This window comes from Ctenocephalides felis, unplaced genomic scaffold, assembly GCF_003426905.1.
Source record: "Ctenocephalides felis isolate EL2017-DRISC unplaced genomic scaffold, ASM342690v1 CF-g0.4_SCAFFOLD_01886, whole genome shotgun sequence".
In the NCBI taxonomy this organism is placed as follows: domain Eukaryota; kingdom Metazoa; phylum Arthropoda; class Insecta; order Siphonaptera; family Pulicidae; genus Ctenocephalides; species Ctenocephalides felis.
Genome location: NW_020538040.1, coordinates 170882157 through 170905760, shown reverse-complemented (window position 1 = coordinate 170905760; position 23604 = coordinate 170882157). Strand labels below are relative to the sequence as shown.

The following is a 23604-nucleotide window of genomic DNA, read 5'->3' as shown; positions in this document are numbered from 1 at the left end:
ACCAAGGGAAAGCCAAATGTTGACTTGACTGTTAATTCAGGCCAATAACGTAATTATTCAGACCAAAATTGTATAAATGTGATAATGAGCTGTCTGTGGTAGTTACGAAATTTGGAACCTTCTGGTGAAAGACCAAAGCCACCAAAAGAAAGCCAAATATTGACTTGACTGTTAATTCAGGCCAATAACGTAATTATTCAGACAAAAATAGTGAAAGATTAAAGCCACCAAGGGAAAGCCAAATGTTGACTTGACTGTTAATTCAGGCCAATAACGTAATTATTCAGACTAAACTTGTATAAATGTGATAATGAACTGTCTGTGGTAGTTACGAAATTTGGAACCTTCTGGTGAAAGACCAAAGCCACCAAAAGAAAGCCAAATATTGACTTGACTGTTAATTCAGGCCAATAACGTAATTATTCAGACAAAAATAGTATAAATGTGATAATGAGCATCACTGCCATTTGCTGCTATGATACACATAGTGGAAATCAAAAGTACATTTCACCTCTCCACACAAACAACGCGTCTTGTTTAGAGTTTCCTACACCCACGATTAGCAAACAATACACGAGAAGATTGCACGCTCCAAACTAAACACTCACACACATGACCACCTCGGACTACAATTCTACACAATGCCGCCTCGTAAAGAATTATTCTTTATCTTTCTTTTTATTTCTACATTATCCTATATGTCTTACAAAGGTATTAAAATTGTTAAGTATTGTAGTTTTGCGCATTAAAAATGAGCGACGTGCAAAAAATTAATCGTTCAAGAACTAGAAACATCGGTTCCTAAATATTTATCAGTTTTTGGTAATGGAAAATTTCAGTGATTGCTTTTTGAAACGGTTGTCTTACTTCTTTAATGTTTTCATCGCCAATTTTTTCACATGGACTATGGTACTTTATTGGTTAATTTAGTTAAAAATGTATCAAGAAAACTTGGTGTATCAAAGTAAATATTTTTTTGCCAAATTTTCAGGAAAAATTCTAATTTTTATGTTTTTCTATGTACAAAATATTAATAATTAAATCGAAAAAACCTTATCTCAAATCGGAATTCTCCATGTTCGATACCTGGCTTGGAAAGCCTGATGTCAAACAGTAGTGACATCGATTTTCATATGCAACGTTATTAAGAAGTCATAATGACAAGCTTATAAAAGTATTAAGATTTTGATGGCATAAGGACTGTTTAAGTTTTTGAGATATTTTGAGATATTTCTTATTTTTCAGTGCCATTGCCAAACGTATCTGTGAAAAGCTTTAGTTGAGTATGCTAGCAGAGATTTTCAACCCATACAAATTGAAAAATAAAAATTTAATACAAATTTTTTTCTTGTCAAAATCATACATTGTCTTATAATTGGCGCTAATGCATTATTAAAATGCTGTATTAAGCTAAAGAGAAAATTACTATATATTAGAAGCTCGGTTTCATGAAAACACTTAAATAGATTATTCAACCGTAACGTTAATTTACCAGATAATTGAATAATTCATCGTTTATGCGAGACCGTTGGCTAATAAGGGTTTTGATATACATTTGTGAAATATTATGAAAATGCATATGCGTACATTGCAAGTGAGCTAATTAAAAAATTACTTTGAAGAACCAATTCGATAAACTTAGATTAAGAACCATGTAGATAAATTAGTTTTTTTTATTTTTTATTAATTCAAAAATAACGTTTGTAAAATATGGACACAGACATATAAATGGGTGATGGCTCATGCAGAATTTAGTCTCTTACATTATTTTACAAAAATGAATATTTTCACAGTTTTTCTTGTTGTTTTGGCACATTGTAAGCAAACTACAGTTCAACCTAACCAGACTATATATAGCTTTTAAATATTTTCTTTGCTTGTTATTACATGTTCTGAAAGCAGTATTGAGCACTGACTATTACTAAGAACGATGTTATTGGTCGACAATCCATTGATTAGAAGACAAGCTCTTCTAGTAGAGATATTGCAGTATAATGTCCTAAAGAGCTATTTTGACTTCAAAACATATTTCTATATTTTCAAGAAAAAACCAACGTCACTCCTGTTTGGCATCACCAGTTTAGCTTTTCAGAGTGAGTATCAAAAATGGACCTTCTGATTGAGATTCCATAGCTTTACCCACTAATGTCACTACTGTTTGGCATCACCACTTTGGCTTTCCAGGGTGAGTATCAAACCTTGACCTTCTGATTGAGATTCTATAGCTTTAACAACTAACGTCACAACTGTTTGGCATCACCAGTTTGGCTTTCCAGGGTGAGTATCGAACCTGGACTTTCTGATTGAGATTCTATAGGTTTAACCACTAATTCGCGGGTAGTCGACATTTCAATTAATATCAGAATATTATCTTTGTAATGCAAAATTTTATGTCTACCAAGTTTGTTTTAAAAACGTTTACAAAAATCGTGTGCACCAGCTTCGCACCTGAACCCATCTAGGCGCAATATCCAAGTTGCATCACATAAGAACACGCGACACGCACTGTTGCGTTCATATTAACGTGTTTTTCAACTTATAAAGGGGTTACATAAAGTATGTCTTAGAATTAATTTATTTATTCGCATATTTATTTTATGAGTACTTCTAACAAATTACCAACAATGTGCTCACAGTAACTAAGACACGATTTCTTTACGCCAATGACAACTGCATTTCAACGGCAGCTATGCAATGCAAAGAAAGTTTAAGAAGTGTATTTGCATAAACGTTATTATTAGCTGTTGATAAGATTAGTTGAAGAAGCTGAAAGTTCTAATGCTATAAATCTTTTGAAGTAGCAGAAGTGCCAAATGCATATTCCGCATAGTGATAGAAATCAAGAGCATAAGTAATGCCTTTTTAAAAGCATACAATCGTTTTCAAATGTCTGTGGTCTAAAATATAATTTGAATTCTCATTATATTCGACTTTATTACGAATCGAAAAGAAGACCGGTAAAAGTGTATTTGTATATACTAATTTATTCTGAATTAAAAGCCTTCATTTTTGGTTTTTCTTCAGAAACTTATTGAACAACAGTTGTTCAATACATACACCCGATTACTGTATACGCCTATAAATTAAAGTATTGTAAATCATAATTTTAGTGAATGTTTAGGTAATTCAATTGTGATTTCAAGAGTGTTTTTAATTTCAATGCTTAGAAGTTCCTGTTAAGGGACAATTCACCTCGATGGAAATGAGACATCTGGTTTATATAGCTAATAATATTAGCTAACAAAAACCTATATTATATATATATATATATATATATATATATATATATATATATATTAGGGGCATTCATCCAGTTATTTAAAAAGAAAATATATTTGAACGAGTACCAATTTGAATAAATCTACGATGTAACACAAAAATTAATAAAAAAACACAAAACCTACACATAATAAATAAAAGACTCAATTACCGGTTATATTTACAAAAAAAGAATTATATATTTAATTTAAAAATTTAAATTAAATATAATCGATGTAATAAAAACTTAAATACAATCAACCACCATGTTCAGATAAGTGAAACAAATTTAATAATATATAGAATCAACCAAATAACTTTTTGAAAATGTTGTAAAAATCTAACTACTGCATATTTTCACAAATTTATATTTTTATTTGAAAGTACAATCCCAGTAAAAAAAATTTAAAAAAAATATCCAAATGAGTTTTCCTCAAATAACAAAAAAAAATATTTTAGCTCTTTTGCTATCATAAAAAAAAGTTATTCCTCTTTATGAAATTCTATATCAGTTTTACTTCTCTAACATTATTGGTAATAAAAAACTGATAACCTGTTTTTGTGATCTTCAAATAATTAATACTGATCAATTAGAAACATATTTTATTTTACAGTAAATCGACAATTTATTTAAATAGTGTAGATAAGACAAGAACTGTATTCGATACATGAAAACATTTGTTAATCTATGACAAAATATTTTTTGGATCCTAAAATTTCAGAAAAAAAGTTAATGCTAATTGATCGGTAAATTGGCGAATCAATTATTTTAAATAGTTACATTGGACAATCAAAAATAACAAAAAATATGTCGGTACTTGAAATACTTACTTCATTTTATCATTACGTGCCTAATCAAATAATGCTGCTGAACAGTAATGATTTTGATTTCATAACAAACATTGGTGAAATATTCCTTTACCATGAAACAATTACTATCTAATGTCTCAAAATTTATTAACTTTCTCAATCGATTACATAAAATCAATTTGTTGATAGAAATTTAAAACAAGAAAAAAAATGTAGACATAATCATGAACGAACACATCGTGAATCTAATCATCGGAATATGCAATGCAGATTCACACAATCAATTTATGTTATGAGTCGTCATTTCACGCGCAAAGTCAAAGATTAGCAAACACATTTACATTAATTCACAATCGCGGTGATAAATATACAAACACACAAGGTGAAAGCTTAATTTGCAATAAAAATACACATTTGCAATAAATAATTTCAATATTTCTTTGTATGATATCTTCTTGATTATATTTACAATCTTTTTAAATTTTTTTTCAACCGGATTGCTGAAACATCCGTATACCTTTTACGTATAAATCAAAACAAAGAATTTTATGCAAATAATTTAATTCTATAATAAAGCGACTTCAAAAGTTTGGTTATTGTTTTTTTTTGTTATACTTTTAATTACAATCTGTCAGGACATTCAGTAATTGGGGTGTCTATTAATAATCACGTGATCGACATTTTAGGGATTTTTGAACCCCCTCCCCCTTGATGTTACGTGGGGATATTCAAAATTACTCCCCCCCCCTACCAAACATCACGTGTATTTTTATTTACGTAAAAAAATTGTAAAATTTTTGCTTTTTTTCAGGTAAAAAATAAATACACGTGATATCTTACTATACCCTTCCCTCCCTCACGTGATGTTTTGTGATGTTTTGTCCAACCTTCCCCCCTCCCCTTAAAAACCCCACATGATTATTGGACGCCCCCTTATTGAATGGATGGCAACCCAGTAGTTGTCGAATCCAGTTGTGACTAACTACATTCGAAGTATTTGTTGATATTTTATTATTATATATGCAGCAATACCCACAACAGGCGATTTTCACTTGAGACTATATTTGAGAACTAGTGGAAATTTGACATCGAAGCTGCATGATGTCGGATTTGGCTGGGGCTGGAATCGAACCAACGATCCTGGGACTAGTTGGTGCTAGCCCACGTCGGAACTGATTACGCCACCGCTGGTTATTTGACCAATCTTTTTTTTCAATTTTTTGTTGTTTTTATTAACAACAATCAGAGTTAAATAGTCATATGAGCTTTCTGTGATGACTTTTTAACAACGTGGCTTTTTTTTAGAATAGCCTATCTCATTTTGTGAATTCATTTTTAGAATTTCTCTAATACTGACAACCTTTTACTGCATGCAGTAATGCCAGAGAAGGATTATTTTCTCTTGGAAATGTATTGTAAATTTTCAATGAAAAACGATGTCACTTGACATAAAGCTCGCCCGTTAAGAGCGACGGGACTCGATTCAGAGGTCCCGGGTTCGATACCCGCTTCGAGCAGCCTATTGCCAGGCAACAGTGACAACGTTTCACTTTGAAATACAGATAGCAATATGTTGTGAAAATAGTCCTCAATTTGGCATTGCTGAAAAACCCAATTTGAATGACAATTTAAAGGTTGTCTTAGAAAATCTTAAAAAATTAGAACTATATCTCAGATAGGGTAAGGTCAATCAATGGATTGCCTACTAACCATAAAAAAAATCTTAATAATAAGCAGTGTTCAGTACAGCTCATAGTACACATAATAGTTCTGATTACTGTAAAAACTACGTGTATAAAAAAACTTGACATAAAGCTGCCCAAGACGGGTATCAATCCTGGAATTTCTTATTGAAAGCCCCTAGCTCTAACAAACAAGCCATGGCAAACCTCAACCAGCAATACCAATATAATTTATGTTATAATATATTTTCAAATTAAATATTGCATTGAAAGTTCAAACTAAAACAATATTTTTTAAAATTTCTCTATTTCAAAGGACTCTATAAAATCTATGGACTATGCGAGCATAATACAATGTGTTAAAAAATTCACGGTAATACTTAATACTTCACGTTCTACATAAATGTTAAATTATCGATGGGAATATTTCTATACATATTTATAAAACAATGGTTAACAAAGCATAATAGATTCTAAAATAATTAATTTCAAAAAAGAAAATGTGACTGAATTCTCATAGTTTTTGGAGCGCATATAGGTAACAATCAAAACATGCATATTTATTATTTTAATTTTATATTTCAATGCGTACTTTTTCACAAACACTTAGGGCTTTTTTCTAGTGAATTTTGCATATAAAATTAAATTACAAACTATACAAAAGATCTTAACCTACTTGTGGTCGAAACCCACTCCTAACAATTGAATTAAAACAGCGTCAGTTAGCGGACCTTCGCAAGGTCGTATTTTCCGCTCATGGAAGAATCCGTTCAACTCTATGCTTATATTTTCTAGTCGAGTGATAAACAGCAAAAATGAAAGTTGTTGTTAATTATGACATTTAACACAGTTTTACTAACATAGGTGTAAGATAATTATCAGTTCGCTGGACCATACTGACCAACTTTATTACCGAATATTTTGTAGATATCTTACGTCATAAGTCAAACCAAAATTACTACAACACAAAAATGTCTTTTATTGATAAAATTATTGTTTTAGTGTATTAATTTGTATAAAAATCAAAGAAAGTTTGAACAACATTATAGGCTTTCCCGGGTTTTAGTGGATAGAGCTATGAGCTTTTATTCGGTGGTTCCAGGGAAGCCCTTACCCGACATCGCTGCATTAATAAATAGTTATCGGTTTTAAAATTTCTAAAAGTCTTTACAATAGCCAGTTAGGACTAGTTAAATTCCAATTGCTGTTAACAATATCAAATAAGATTTTGTCTAATTGGTTTCGATGCATATTAAGATGAATTAGGTCATATGAATCATTCATTTTAAGGGGGCATCCTTCTTGGTCGTAAAAACAAGAGAAAAAATATTTTTAATATAACTTTTTTTGACTAGTTATTAATTAATGTTTTAAGAATATAAAAAGAAATAAAAATTAAAATTAGACATAAAGTATTAATTGTAGGTGGTGATGAAGTAGAGAGGGTCTCAAAATGGTACCTGACCATACCCATAATTTTAACCCTCCAAATAATTTAAAGAGAAAGGTATTTATATATTGTTAATCTATAATATTGTCGCTATCGTATACAGTTTTACGGACAAATTAAAATAATGTTTTTTCACAACATAACGACTATCTGAAAGAAAAATATGTTTTATCATTTTTTCTTATAATCTCGATTTTTTTAAATAGTAAAAATCGGAATTCATTTTTTTTTATTTTTTTATTTTTAAATTTATAGCCCACAGATTAGTCCCAAGAGGTCTTAAAAATACAATTGGAATTTGAAGATGATCTTAATTCATACTGAAGAGAAGTCCATAAAGAAAACTGTGAAAATTTCAAGTAAATCGGTCCAGTAGAAGTTGAGAAATCATGGGTATATCGTATCGAAAAATTGTTTAAAAATTTGTGGAAGGAAGAAACAGAAAAAAATTGTCGTAGTCAAACAAATATATCTCCAGAACTAATTTAAATTTTTAGAAATTCTTTTGTACACATATTCTTGAATAGTTTAACGTTGAAAATATGCAATGTATGGAAAAAAACAAAATCGTTTTTTTTTAATACTAGGCTCGAATAGGAAGCTAAAAATATCAGTATTTCTCTGAAATATGTATAATTGCAAGGTGACCATAAGTCCCACCTTGTGTCCCGAATTACCACCTTGTGTCCCGGGTTTTTCTAAAATCAATATTTGTCCCGGATTCAGATCTTTCGGTTTTTTGAAAATTGAAATTAAAAATTATGAAAACAAACTAAGTGCTATTTTTTCAAATTAATTATGAAAAAAAAAGATAGAATTTCAATCCTTTCGACCAGGATGCCGCCGCTCTGGCGCCAAAATTCATATAAATCTCGGAATTCGCGAGTGGAAAGTGCAAAAACTCAAAAGCAAAAAACACAATATAAAAATAGAAGTCGGCAATTTTGATTAATGAAAAATGATTCATATAATTTTTTTTCATTGTATCATTGAATAGCATTTGTTATTTTAAAGACCCCCCCCCCCCCACCGTTCTGGATTTGTATAACTAAAAATTGCTGTCCCGGTTTTGACTTAAAAAATATGGTCACCTTAATATTTGGACAGTATTACCATAATTTTTAAAACATTTTTGTATTATAAATTTTCTTTATTTTTTTCAATAAACGGATATACACGCATATATCGCACTTAATCGAGAGTTTATAAATGTTATCCGGTTTTTCAAAAAACAAGATCAATTCAAGTCACGATGAAGATTGAAATACGGAAACGGCAAAACACCGACCGCCGCTGCTTGAACGCAACAAAGAAATCTTTGCTTGTGATTTTGACATTAAACGCACGCGTCTTTGTCCGACTATGGATGTTTTAATAATACATCTGTAGATTCTTATTGTTGCATAATATTTTAAATTTGTTGAAATACGTAACATAATAATATAAGTTCCATTAATCAGCTGTGAGTAACGTAAGAACACATCGTGTGACTGTATGTTTGAAATCCTTCCGTATGAATTGACAGTTTGCCGACCCCGAGCGTTCAACTGTTAGTAAGAGATCTAGAGAGGTTGTCTAGCGAACACTTGTTATAAGTTGTTTCATTTTACATAGCATTTTTGAAAATGCTAATTTTGCAAAAATACTTATTAATTATACTACTTTACTCACGATATTCATACTTGTATTCTATATGATTTGCATACACAAATTGTTATATGGAATACCAAATTTACTTTTAATCCAAAACAAATTCAAATAAGTTCAACAAATTCATGTAACGCTTTTTCAATGAAAAATTCATGCTGATTTGTATTAATCAGCACATCCCCCTATCAATAGAAATCGAATGTTTTTTTAACTATTCAAATCGGTCGATCCGTGCGCCCGAAAACGTGGACGAAAAATTGTATCCATACGTACATACACACAGGCACACACGTCCATTTTTTCTGAAGTGTGCCAAAATGTTCAGAAACCTTCAAAACGTGAAGAAATGCAAACATTTTCAATTTCGATTTTGGGATGATTACGATAACTTACCCTACGGGAAGTTAAAAATATTTTAGAACTTTAAATTTTTTATTGACTTGTATGATTTATTATTTGCATTACATCTCTACATCTACATCAGAGAAATAATTTTTAATAAAATCATTAAGTGTCCATGTATCTTTTTAATAATTATAAACTCTATAAAGCGTAAAAGCCCCCGTTCTTTGAAATATACCAGAGCTTCTGCAGGTAGTTTTTGTAAAATATAAGTTTTACAAAAGTAGTTTCTTTTTAAATTTTTTAAAAAAATATTCTGGCGACGTTATATAATAAAAATGAATTGTGAAGTGAAAAAAAATTCAAATTAGTTCAATAAATTTAAATTAGTTCAACAAATTCACATAATTCATTTGATAAATGCAATTTGAAATCGACACAAATATTATTATAAGGATCATGCTTAAAGAGAACCAATAAAATTTCAATATTTTAATTTTTTTTATTGTTTAGTTATTAGTAACGATATTGGATTTGTATGATTTATTTAGGTGATGTCTCTACATCTACATCGTAGTAAAGAAAATATTAATTTCGTTTTTTGATTCGCAATAAAGTAATAACTTTAATGATTTTAAAAATAAAGATATAGAATTGATTAACATTTCAGTAATTATGAACTCTAGCATAAAAAATATTTATTATTTCATAGATTACGGCTTGCTCAAGGATAAATAAATAATATAAAACATTTATTTTACTATATTTGAATTTAAGGGATTATTCTCGTCTAAAATTTAAAAAATGTAGATTCTGTGTTTTTTGATATTCTTAAAGTTTAACTTATCAATTATTTTCGCATCTAATTCTAATTTCTTCCTCTGCAGAAATTAAAACGATTTTTCTCAAAACTGTCTTTTTAGAAACGATACCCACGATTTCTCAACTTTTACTGAACCGATTTTTTAAAAAAATTTACAGAGTCTTCTTTACAGTCCTCTTCTTCAGAATAAACTACGCTCATTCTCAAGATCCTTTCTTAACAATTTTTCAAAAATTCAAAAATATTAAAAAAGTCGTTTTTTTTTTTGAAAAAAAAAAACAGTGAACCATACTGAATCGACATTGTTCTACATAAATGGTATACATATTTCTTTTTCTTCAGATTATTTTGAGTGCCATTTTTTTTGAGACCCTTAACTTCACCTTATAGATTTAAAACTTTGACTATTTTTAATTCCATTCTTTTTTAAATTCTCAAAATATTAAACTCATCCCAAGACTTATAAAAATTATAGTAAAAATATTGTCTGTTTCTTTACGGCCTTGAAAAATAGCATAAAATTCGCATCTTTAGACCAGAATACTCCCTTACTACAATATGTAATGTGTAATGGATACTATGCTCAATACCCCCTTACTACAATATGTGATGTGTAACAATACTATGCTCAATACCAAGTACCATATTAGTAATATACATAAACACTATTAAGCTAAAAATCTCTTGTTGTTATATGATATTTCAGTTTTGGTAAAAGTAAAAAAAAATAATGCGACCGAAGTCATACTATATTTGAAGTTCCTACATAATGCGATTTATATTACCACTATGCCGGTGCAAAAATTGTTACAAAACGCGATAAAGAATACAAATATTCCATAGGAAAAAGTCAATCAAAGCCGTTTCGAGATTCCATACTACACGGAGAGCAACTATGATCTGTGGATGGAGATACATCGCTTTCCATTGAACTTTGGGAGAGAGGATCAACCAAGTACGAGAAACCATCGGATGCATTTGATATCGTTTGCTTATATCAGACGATGATACTGACGAATCTGAGATTTCTAATCTTCGCGAATAGATTTCGGGATAAAGATGTACCGTCATGCATGCCGCTCGAGAAATTTGATTAATTCAAATTAAACGTCGACATTGCTTCTTGGTCATAATTGCGATTTGGGGCTTAGAATATGTTAATACTTCGAACCCTTGCTTTTGATGACACCTACTTTTTGGTGGTTAATAAAAATTATCATACCATTCAATGTATCTAATGTAGGTCAGGTTCAAATTACTAGTGCAACCACATTTTAATATTTTTTATATTTATTTGTATTATTTTATTTTCTAAATTAATTAATATTTTATGATGCCCAGAAAAACAAAACATAAATTCACATTAAACGTCTACATTATACTTTTCCTATTATTGTCATCAGGAGTTTAGAATATTTATTGATACTTCGAACCTACCTTCTAATTATTAAAGCACAATTATATGTTTGCAATTTTAAATTAAATTTTAAACAAAAATAACCATTCTATTAAACTAATGTGGTTCAAGTTCAAATTGCTTATGCAACCGCATCTTCTCGTGTTTCATATTTGTTTCTTTTATTAACTTCCCGTAGGGTAAGTTATAGTGATTGCAAACAAATCGAAAATGAAAATTTTTATTTATGTTTACGTTTCAAAGGTTTCTGAACATTTTGGCATACCTTAGAAACAATGGATGTATATGTGTGTGTGTGTATGTATGTGTGTGTATGTGCGTGTATGTGTGTGTGTGCGGATACAAATTTTCGTCGACGATTTCGGAAACACGGATGAAGCGATTTGAATAATTCAAAAAACATTCGATTCGTATTGATAAGGTCTAGCCGTTCCGAAGATATGGGGCAAAAAGTGCCAAAAACTGTAACTCAGTTTTTAAGAGAACGGAGCGTCCGATTTGAATGATTCAAAAACCATTTCACTTGTATTAGCAAGATGAAGAACTGATCAAATTTTCATGAAGGCAGGTTTAGCGGTTTCGGAGATCTAGTAAAAAAAAGTAAAAAAAAATGCCATTTGGCGGTCAAAAATGATCATTAGACATATGCACAGCAAATTATCAGATATTTTATAGATATTTTAATAATAAGTATAAATTTTGTTTAAATTCCTGTGGGTTCCGTACCAATGTTTATCCGTTAGACAGCTACGCGGCGCTTACGCGCTTCGATCTTTCGTCTCTATGTAGATAAAGCAGTACGATTGCTTTGAAAAAAAGTTCAGAATTTCTAAAATATTTCAAAATAAATTTTTCTTCAAAAAGTCTTTTTTTTTTAAAAAAAAAGTAAATTTTTGTCAAAAATTTATAGTTTCTCAAAAATCTAATTTTTTCAGAGTATTTTTTCTTTCAAAAATGTTAATCTTTCAAAAAATAAATTTTTTTGTACGGGAAGTTCCAGCAATTTGCCTTAAGGCACGATGCAATGCGCCCCACTAGTTCAAAATAAGTTTGTGAAAAGATTAATTGATCAGATTTAAATAAATAAATAGACATCACAATATAAATCATATAAATAAAAACGCAATTGTTAAGCTCAATACGTAAAAAATAATTTTCTCTATCAATTTTCGTCCTTTTCCACTAAAATACAACAGTGCGTGCGATTTCAGTAATAAACAGATGATTCCCACTGGTTATCAATATGTGAACCATATATATATATATATATATATATATATATATATATATATATATATATATTGATTGCAAAATAATCAATTTTATTGCATACAAGTTGTTATTGGCAATAAAATATAATTCGTTCATCTGAAGGATTTATTATTGGGTCAATCATCTAACCAACTATGATATATCAACTACGTAATCAGAATAAAGTGCTGCAGATTCCCTTTCTTATCCTTTCATTTTAATCTATTTGAGCAATATTTCTGGTTTCTTCTTTATTATTGTATATTTAATAATATATATTAAATTTAATACATTTTGAAAAAAGCGAAGAAGAGTCAAAATTAAAATCTTTTCTTGATCTCATTTCAATATTGCAATATATTGCTCAAATTCAAACAAATAAATAGACGTTGCAATGTTAATATAATATGCATTTTTTTGATAGAATGATAAAAAAGTCCATATTTTTCAAATTTAATTATTTGTATATTTTATGAATAGAATTTTGGGAAAATTATATAATTGTGACCCCTACCCTAAATATAAATCCATACATACAAGTCCATATAAATCAATAAAAATAGAAGAAATTGATTTAATATTTAAATATTATACATTTAAAAACGCATAAAAAAAGTTGAGTTCGTAATTTTCGTAATTTTACTCTCTTTGAATTCTCTTTTTGTTATCAAGAGCACTAGGATGTGTAATTTCAAATCTTGAATTTTTCTTTTCAAAGAATATTTTGTTAGATTGCTATTTAATTAAATTACTTATATTTATTATAATAAATTTTGTGGTGTCACCACTACATATGTATATTTATATAATAATAATAATGGGTAGTGCTGCCCCAGATCCGTGAGCTGAGTTAAACTTCAACTCAATTCTGGGAAAAATAGTGTGAGAGGTTTCCCATTGCCAATTCACACCGCAGTGCCCGAAATGGGCTATTTTTAATTGGAAACATATTAGAAATTTAGAATTACAAAATGTAAAAATTAAACGAAATTTAATTAAAAAAATGTTGCTCCCAGGGGCTTAAATGCTTCCAAATTGATAAAAAAAATCCTGTATAAGTTTTAGCTCTTAATATTTTCTTTTAGATAGTGCGCAATTCAATCAAAGTTTTATATGGAATTTTTGTTTCTTTTTCTTAATTACAATATTTATTACAACTGTTAAATAATTTAACATCTAGCAATAATAATAAATAATAACATAAATTTAAATAAATAAGAGTACAAAGGATAGATTTTACATTAAAATGATATCCGTAGTATGATGATTTAATATAAAATAAAAGCAAATAATAATAAAAATCAAATTAATAAATAAAATAAATAAAATTTTTGAATAATATAATAATACTGGAAATAGCATGGAAAAATTTTCAAAAATTTTAAAAATGTTTTTTATATATAACTTAGCGATCAAATTAAATTGTGAAGATGACACGAATTGTAACTTTTAATACATTTGTCGCTAAGTTATACCTTAAAAACATTTTTGAAATTTTCGATTTTTTTTCCATACGAAGCTTTGATTGAATTGCGCACTATCTAAAAGTTAATATTAAGAGCTAAAACTTTTAGAGAATTTATTTTTATCAATTTTATTTGAAGCATTTGAGCCCCTGGGAGCAATAAAATTTGAAAATGTCCATATTAAGGACCACCCTAATATATATATGTATATATATATATATATGTATATATATATATATATATATATGTGTGTGTGTGTGTGTGTGTGCGGGTGTGGTTTGTGTAATCTAAACAGTTTTTTTCTTCAAAATTTTATGTTAATTATCTAAATCACACTTTAATCCTTTTGGGCACAAAATCAAATGAATCAATATAACAATTATATTATCCATGCAGATGTATTTTCCAAAAGGTTAAACAGGTGATAGTCATAGAATACAATATTATTGTCCGTCCGCTTGTGGGATGCAAGAAACCCGGCAGCCGAGCGGACGAAAACGCGATAACGCGGTTCGCGAAGAAAACGCTCTGGGAAGTGAACGTCGGCCGCCGTCCCAACTATCCCCGCGAAAGATTCGAGCAGCTGAGTAACAGATAAAAGATTATGACGCTCTTCGTTCATCAGTTGGACGGGGGAATCCCTATATATACGATTGAAGATCGCATCAAATCACACAGCACAGTCACACAAGACAATCACAGACACATCCCTGCAGTGTCCATCTTAGAAAATAGAAACATGAGAGCGTTTGTGGTGAGGAACAAGGATTTATTTAACATTTCTAAGTTCAAAACTTTTCGGTGGAAAATAGTGAGATTTTTCTGGTAAAAAGCTCAAATCGTGCGTCATGATCGATAAACATTCACAGTGAAGGATTTTGTGGATGTAGGATTTAATTTCAATTTGTTAACTTCAAAGTGAACAACGAAAAATCGTCTTTGGACGATGGAAGAATTGGATTTAAAGTCTAACATATGCAATTTTGGCTTATTTAAAAGTAACTGAAGAAGTCCAAGATTGCTTTCTACGATTTTATCCTATTTTGGATCATACATTTTAAAACAATCTTGAAGTGAATCATGTGATATTTATGGAATTTAAATTATTGGCACGGAAATAAAGTTTGCCAGACAGTGACTTGCAAGTGCCATTACCATTAACATGGTAGTGCAAACATTCGGATTATACAGTATAAATCGAATCCTATCTACTAAAATAGTCGAAACCCTTGAATGAAAAGTATAATAAGACCAAAAATTAAAAGTTTTAATATCAAAAATTTTGAAAATTCTTACTGCTTAAAAGTTCACCATTTTGAAGACACTTTTATACCGCGATTTTTCAAATTATTAAAGTTTTCAAAATCCTTTCCATACGCTACAAAAGTCACCGTATAAAATTTTCTATTTCTATTTATTTCTTCTATAAATAATATATTATTTATTTTTTTCTGCAGTTAGTGACATTGGCGGCGTTGGCACACGCTCGGCCCGAGGCAGGCTACTCATATAACGCACCTGGACGAGGAGGCGGAGGCGGCGGTGGCGGTTTTGGAGGCCTCGGGGGTGGATTTGGTGGCGGTGGTCTTGGCCACGGTGGTGGCGGTGGCGGTTTCGGAGGTGGCGGAATTGGTGGAGGTGGTTTCGGAGGCGGTGGTATCGGAGGAGGCGGTTTCGGAGGCGGTGGCATTGGAGGAGGTTTCGGAGGCGGCGGCGGCGGTGGCGGCGGTTTCGGAGGTGGATTCGGAGGTATGTAAAAATTCTGAGAGAATATAATTTTAAGTATACGTTTTTCATGAAACTTCGTGTTTTCACTAACTAAAACTTTTCAACAACTTCTGCTCACGCAAAGTAACTAACAGAAAAATTGTGTTGACCAATACCATTATGATAAGAATTGTGAAGACTTTCAGAAGATCAGTTACTATTGCATGTAAAAGCTACGAATTTTCATAATTTTACAAACTTTCAAAAAAAAAAAAAATTAAATACATTTTATTTGAATTCACAAATAATATTTTAAGAATATAAAATAATTATGAAGTAAACAATCTAAGTATGTTTTGGTATTTATTACTAAAAGTGATAATAAATAAAATAATGTGTTGAATATATTTTAATCTATCCATGTTCTCGAGTAACTAAAATAATCAAGTAGTTAAGATTTAGCTCTGGAATAATTACGGTACAAAGAACATCAGCAAATCAAAACTTAGTGGATACACATTTGCATATATTCCTCTATTTTTTCATACTTATCACACTCACTGCATTAAATATGAAAACATAACACTACCATCTTGCCATTATTTCATCTTTTTTCCTTAAAACTCAAAAAAAAGCAATAATAATATCAAGAATAATATATCACCGAACACATTTCTATCACCTTGGCTCCCTTAGCAATATTCATCATATGTCCTAACATATTAAACTAGTAAATGAAAATTTTCTATTGCCACATCTAATATACACTCTCACATATATTTCTCAATTTCGAAAAGTATTGCACGAAGAATTTCTGTAAATAAATTGGTTTAATGCAACTTTGTTACATATTCTGCACGGTTCTGCATTGTCATCTAATTTATATTTTTAAAGACTATGGTGTCCGCGTAGTTCTAACATTATTCATCATATCGCAAAAAGCATCAAATGTATTAATATTATTATTTACTACACATAAGTTACTGCGTGATTAATAATGTGCTAATAAAAATATAATTCTATTGATCAGTACGAGGGACCGACATAGTTGATCTTTGTCGGAAATTAATGACTAACAAAGTCTATCGTACTCTTCATAATACATTTCTTGTATAGAAAACTTTTGAATGAAAGTCATTATGCTAAATCGTTGCTCATATACAGTGCAACGTGTTACCATAATTGCCTTTTCAACACGTTTTCTCCTGTTGGAAGAACAGTAATGAGATTGATCTTGTTACCAGTGGCGTTTGATAATATAAGGGGTAAAATAAAAATAAAATAATGCTTGAATACAGAAGCTTGAAAATTATGAAAACTATTATAAGCAAATAAAATATTAGAGGTACAAAAAATGCATGCAAAAATTGAGCCAAAATTGTCATTTTATATTTATATTAAGATTCATAAAGTTCGGAATTGATCACAAGGTAAAACTTTTCCACAACTTATTGTTAAAAGCAAAATGAGCATATGCCACTGTAGTTAGTGCATATCGCATTACATTCGAGATATACGTGCTTAGAGTTTTAAAGCAAAAAGTGAAAATAAAATGTGAAAAAGATAGCCGCCGCGGAAAACTCATTATTGTTTGATAAATATCTCTTGAAGTCTTTATTTTCAGTTTCAAACAAGACAACGCGACGTACGTGCGTATAAATATGCATTGTCTACATATTGTTAGTAAAGCTTTAAAACTTTTATTACGTTTCACATGAATACTTGGCCGTTTTGTGTGCAAAATATCCAATGAATGCAATTCAATATTCATGTCGTTGGAAAGCATTATGGGAAGTTGTTTGTTCGCATTTACCTATTTATCAAAGGCAAAGGTAACAATTGATGCTACATAGACTTTTTCATTGATGAACATCATTAATAGTAATCGAAACTTAAGAAACATGAATAGATACAAATTTTATGCGTTTTCTGTAATATAGTAATATAATTTTTTTTAAACATATTTGTGTTCAAAAATACTTCAAAATTTTATATTGGTCTTTTGGAATCCAATACCTACATCTGTGGAATAGATAGTTACAATGGAATTTTTGATTTGCGTGTGAATTTAGAGTGAGTTATCAACAAACCATCATAATTTTCAAAATTAAATTTGTGCAGTTAAGACAAAATACTTATTTTGCACCATTAACCTCTAGGCACTGGCAATATGATTCAGATCAGATGCCATTATAATAAATAAACCTCTAGGCACAAAAGTAGTCAAGATTATATCTTCTGCACAAAAATAACAACGAAATATGTCTATTACATTTCAGGTGGGTTTCGGAGGCGGTAGCATAGTCCAAAAACACATATACGTCCACGTACCTCCACCAGAGCAACAAGAATTCAGACCACAAAGGCCGATTCAAGTAGCCGCACCCCAAAAACATTACAAAATCATATTCATTAAAGCGCCAACTGCGCCTACACCAACTGCTCCTGTGATACCCCTGCAGGCGCAGAATGAAGAGAAGACGCTCGTCTACGTATTGGTCAAGAAGCCGGAAGACCAGCCAGAGATCAGCATACCGACGGCAGCACCCACACAGCCCACGAAACCAGAAGTTTACTTCATCAGATACAAGACCCAGGTAAGAAAAATTGGTAAATGATGAGACTAAAATCATTAAATTGTATGCCGACGAAAGAAACTGCTGATTTTGATTTATGAATAATATGTTTGATACCCGAGTTACTTCAAATTCGGGTAGTCGGATGAACGATTGTTATGCTCTTTCCTTCAAGTAATATTGAACTTAGAGTGTCCTATGTGTTCGTGAAAACGAAGTCTTACAGTGAAAACTAGAATCGAAATCAAATTGTACGTAGTTTTGAAACATTTGTTCTATTTACAACCCTTTCCATTTATTTCAATTTCAGCCCTAAATATAAGGTTGTCAAATATCTCCCTTCCGCCTTTTTGTATTATAAACCAAGAGCAAAAAAGCGGAAGGGAGATATTTGACAACCTAATATATATAACTATGTATTGCAAAATGCTTATAAATTTCTTATATTTTTTTCTAATATAAGTGCAAAATCTAGAAAACACGATCAAATTTAGAAAAACTACATGAGGCTCTAAAAATACTAAATCATAAAAAATAGTAATCTTTCCCCAATATTTTCCGTCTTTTACTATATTCGATCCATTTTTAAATTCACAGAAGGACGGAGGTGGCGGCGGAATTGGAGGTGGAATTGGAGGAGGAATCGGTGGTGGAATTGGAGGTGGTATTGGAGGCGGAATTGGCGGTATAGGAGGCGGAATTGGCGGCGGTCACGGAGGCGGTATCGGCGGCGGAATCGGAGGAGGTGCAGGAAGTAAGTGGATAAAATTATTTGATAATATAGAATTTATAACACAACATCATAAGTTCGTAAGACAAAAGATTTCATCGATAAAAGATAATAAATCTATAATATTTTCTAACATAAAAAAATTCAAAATTCATATAAAAAACGGTCAAATTTCAAAAATAAACTTAATTATCTGCAATGAAACAAATTTAAACTATTTTGAATATTGAGTTGCGACGAGTTAGATTTATTGTTTTTAAAATCCGCGCTGGTTCAATCGATACTTTATCTGAAATTGTTCATTTTACATACATCGATGTTCAAGTGAAAGTTTACAGATTTATAAGAATCTAACCATAGATCACGATTTATTCTTAAATAATGTGATGAATGAGAATTTAAAATGCAGTGATTAATAATACAGAAATACAAATAATATATGTATATTTTGTATATATATATATATCCAGTTTAATGCTAATCACACGTTACATACTACTTTCGATTAATCATTTCATAACTCTAGTCAATTAATCACAATTTCCGAAAATTCCAGGCGGAGGAGGAGTGTCTACTAGTTACGGTCCACCTGGACACACAGCCGGTTCATACTGAATAGGAAATTAAATTCAGTACTAAATCAATCATCAGCTCTGTGCAATACCCCATTATTTGTATATATATGTTTAATTACCATTTTCACATCTACATAACTGTATATCAATTATATATATGTTCATAAAATAAAAGCAATACTATTACGGTGACAAATAAATGTATTAAAAAAACTAAGTGTTTTTATTTTGGTTGTTTTGAAATTTATTAGAATATTTTTTGAAATCAACTTTATATAAGTATTAATTCTTGCAGCAAAGTGTCGTTGGTCTTGCAGCAAGTGTCATTTTTATTAAAAAGATTTTATTGATGCTTTTACCGAAGGATAAAAGGTAGAGGTTGTATAAATGTACCGCAATATTAATTTTGAGTGCTTATTGTTTCTTTTATTATCGGATTGTAATTTTTTGTGAATTTCTAATCATAAAAGAAAGTGCAAAATATATGCACATCATCACATATATTCATAGAAATTCTATATAATATTCCAAGGACGCCAAAATCCGAAAGTTCTTAACAAAAGTGATATTTTTCTTCAAGTGTGTGGTATCATGATAATGGCATTTGCAGCACCTTGCCTTTATAAAATTAAATTTTCATCGTCTTTAATTATTCAACTTTCGTTCGTTTGTGCACAATTGAGAGATATGTGCAATACCACGTACAAATAGCAATAAATTGCATTTGAACTTACAAGTAATTAGCTACAGGTAATAAACGCTTTCCAAATAAATTATACAAACTATCACTTTTGTAAATTTCATAATTAATTTACTAATAAAATAAATATAAAATAAAATTTTGTACGGCGCCGAAAATAATTAAAGAATGAATTTTAGAAGTTGTAATAAAGATGTTAACGGAATATTTCAAAGCAAAAACTAATTTATCGTGTATGTTATTTAATTAGCATCTTCTAAATCTGCAATAATTCATGTTAAATAGCCAGAGGCTGTTGTTCGTCTTATAAATTATGAATATTATATAAATGTTTATGATGAAGAAAGGCATCATAATGTTATTGACGAAGATAATGTTTAGTAAACGGATACCACGCAGAAGACATGACATTTCAACTTTTCTAGTCGTGCGAGAAGCGAGAGTTTGAGATATTTCACCTTTCCTACTACTTATATGCGATTTTCACATAGAGCACTATACGTGCCTCAATTTAAGGCCAAAAGACACGAACGATCTGAACATTTCATTTAGGGGAAATCGGCAACAATGATCAAAAACCAACTGAATAAATCAAGTTTACTGTTGAACGAATATACTTTATATTTGAAATTCATTTGTCCATCATATGATATTTCAAGAAATATAAACTATTTTGATTTCGCGATTTTGGAACTACAAGACCAAGGTTTCAATTCCTGTCTTACAAAATATAGATTTAAATAGGATTAAGTATAAATAGCATTTCTGGAGGTTGGTGCAACACCACATTTAGAAAAGTCGACCGATGGATTGTCTTCTAATAATATTCAGAATTAAACAGTAGAGTAGGCTCTCACTAATCCAACACTTCGATAGATCGACTCCTCCAGTAATCCGACACCCTCGCGACCAAAGTTCTTGGAAATTACAACTCTATTTCCAACATCATATGTTAAAGAAGACAAGATTGGAAAACCATCCAAATGAACTTGCGAAAAACCTACTCTCTACAAACACTATCAGAAGATTAAGAATATTAGATTCATTAGATTTAGTATAGTGAATTTACAATTTAGATTTATAATTATTTTCTGTTCATATTATACAAACTTAAAATAATACTAATGGGTGATATTTTGAAATATTATTTATTATTTCAGTCATAATAATTACTGAATGTCTTCTAGGCAGTTGTAATTTGATGGAATATGGAAATTATAAGGTTGTCAAATATCTCCCTTCCGCCTTTTTGTATTATAAACCAAGAGCAAAAAAGCGGAAGGGAGATATTTGACAACCTAATATAATAATAATGATGAAAATATATAAAAAAATCATATGTTAAAAATTATGACTTTTTCACTGTAATCTATTCAATTATATATTCTAAATCCATTAAACTTAGTATAGTGAAGTTACAATTTAGATTTATAATTATTTTCTGTACATATTATACAAACTTAAAATACTACCAATGGGTAGTATTTTGAAATATTATTTATCATTTTAGTCATAATAATTACTGAATGCTTTCTAGCAGTTGTAATTTGATATAAATATGTATAAAAAATCAAATGTTAAAAATTATGACTTTTTTATTATAATCTATTATATATCTATACTGTACAGATATCTCAATTAGTAAGGAGAATCAATGAATTTTAGACTTCTATTAACGTTCGTAAAAATAATAAACCTAAATCCCTCTAAATTGCTTATAAAACACACCTATTTCCGACTGCTTTTCAAAAAAAAATCGTCGATGTAGGGATTTTACAAAAAATACTAGTATCTCAAAAAAATAGTAATAGTAATTTAGTATTTATTTCTAGTAATATTGATTATAATTTTAAATATCATAAAAGTAAATATGTATATCATTTTATATTTTTTTTATCATATTTTTTTTTATAAATCTTAGTTTTACCTTAATTATAAGATATATTTAGATAAATGTAAGATATAATCTAAATAGTAACATAAAACTAACATTGATGAATGCAAATGAAAATAATTTTGATAATGTAGAGTATGATGTTTTGATAAGTTTTTATAATGTTGACTATCATACGATTGTCATTCATTTTGAATAAATGGATGAAATATCTTATGACTATTATCATATATATATATATATATATATATATATATATATATATATATAAATCTATTCCCAAATTCCCGGGTATCCCCCATAACCATAAAAGCGCACACGTCAAATAGATAATTACCGTATCTTTATATTTCATTGCCCATCAACTATGTTTGTAGAAATTCTTCAAGCATTTCGAGTAATATTTATCGATTGATTTCCAATTGATCATTATTGTTTGTTCGTTTACATAGTTTCGTCAGGTGAAAACTCAGGAGGAAACATCGAGCGCAAAAAGTAGGTTCTTACATTAGTATCTTGCACGGTTTTCTATGTTTTTAATCAGTCGTTTTCAATCGTACATGCAATAATAATACATATCGATAAACATCGAATAGCAAACATACACATACACACACAGATACCTACATATCATCTGCCTCATTTGCCTAAAAGCCTCATTTTTCTAAATAATAAAAAAAAGCATATATAAATATTTTCTGTGTTCAGGGGATTTTTCATCTTCTTCAGAAACCATTAAAAACAAATAAAAATTTGTTGATGCATTTTTATATATATTTAAAAATCACTTTCTAGTTTTTACCCTTAATGTTTCAAACTCACTGTAACTCATTCATTGTTGTTGTGAGTAATTAGAAAAACTAAAATTATGAACTTATTTTCCTAACCAATGTTTAACTACCCGTAGGGTAAGTTATAATAATCGTAAAAAAAAATTGAAAATGAAAATGTTTGCATATCTTCACGTTTCAAAGATTTCTGAACATTTTGGCATACCTTAGAAAGATGAATGCATGTGAGTGTGTGTGGATACAAATGCGGATACAAATTTGTAACACGAATCAACTGATTTGAATAATTCAAAAAGCATTCGATTCGTATTGATAAAGAGACGTGCTGATTAGTTTTTGGCAAAAGCAGGTCCAACTGTTTTGAAGATACAGGGTAAAAAGAGCCAAAAACGGTAACTCAGCTTTTCAGTTCTCAGTCCGATTTCAATAATTCAAAAAAGATTTTACTTGTTTTTTTACTTGTATTGACAAAATGAAGAACT

General features: G+C 29.8%; 1 protein-coding gene across 1 annotated transcript; it reads left to right on the top strand.

The window, feature by feature from the left end:
* Window positions 1–14888: 14888 nt before the first annotated feature.
* On the top strand, window positions 14889–19777 carry LOC113378063 (glycine-rich cell wall structural protein-like). Its single transcript, XM_026618575.1, has 6 exons — window positions 14889–14903; window positions 15607–15898; window positions 17120–17121; window positions 18136–18453; window positions 19030–19186; window positions 19719–19777. Exons 1-6 carry the CDS (start codon window positions 14889–14891, stop codon window positions 19775–19777), a joined length of 843 nt encoding a protein of 280 aa, XP_026474360.1.
* Window positions 19778–23604: the final 3827 nt, after the last annotated feature.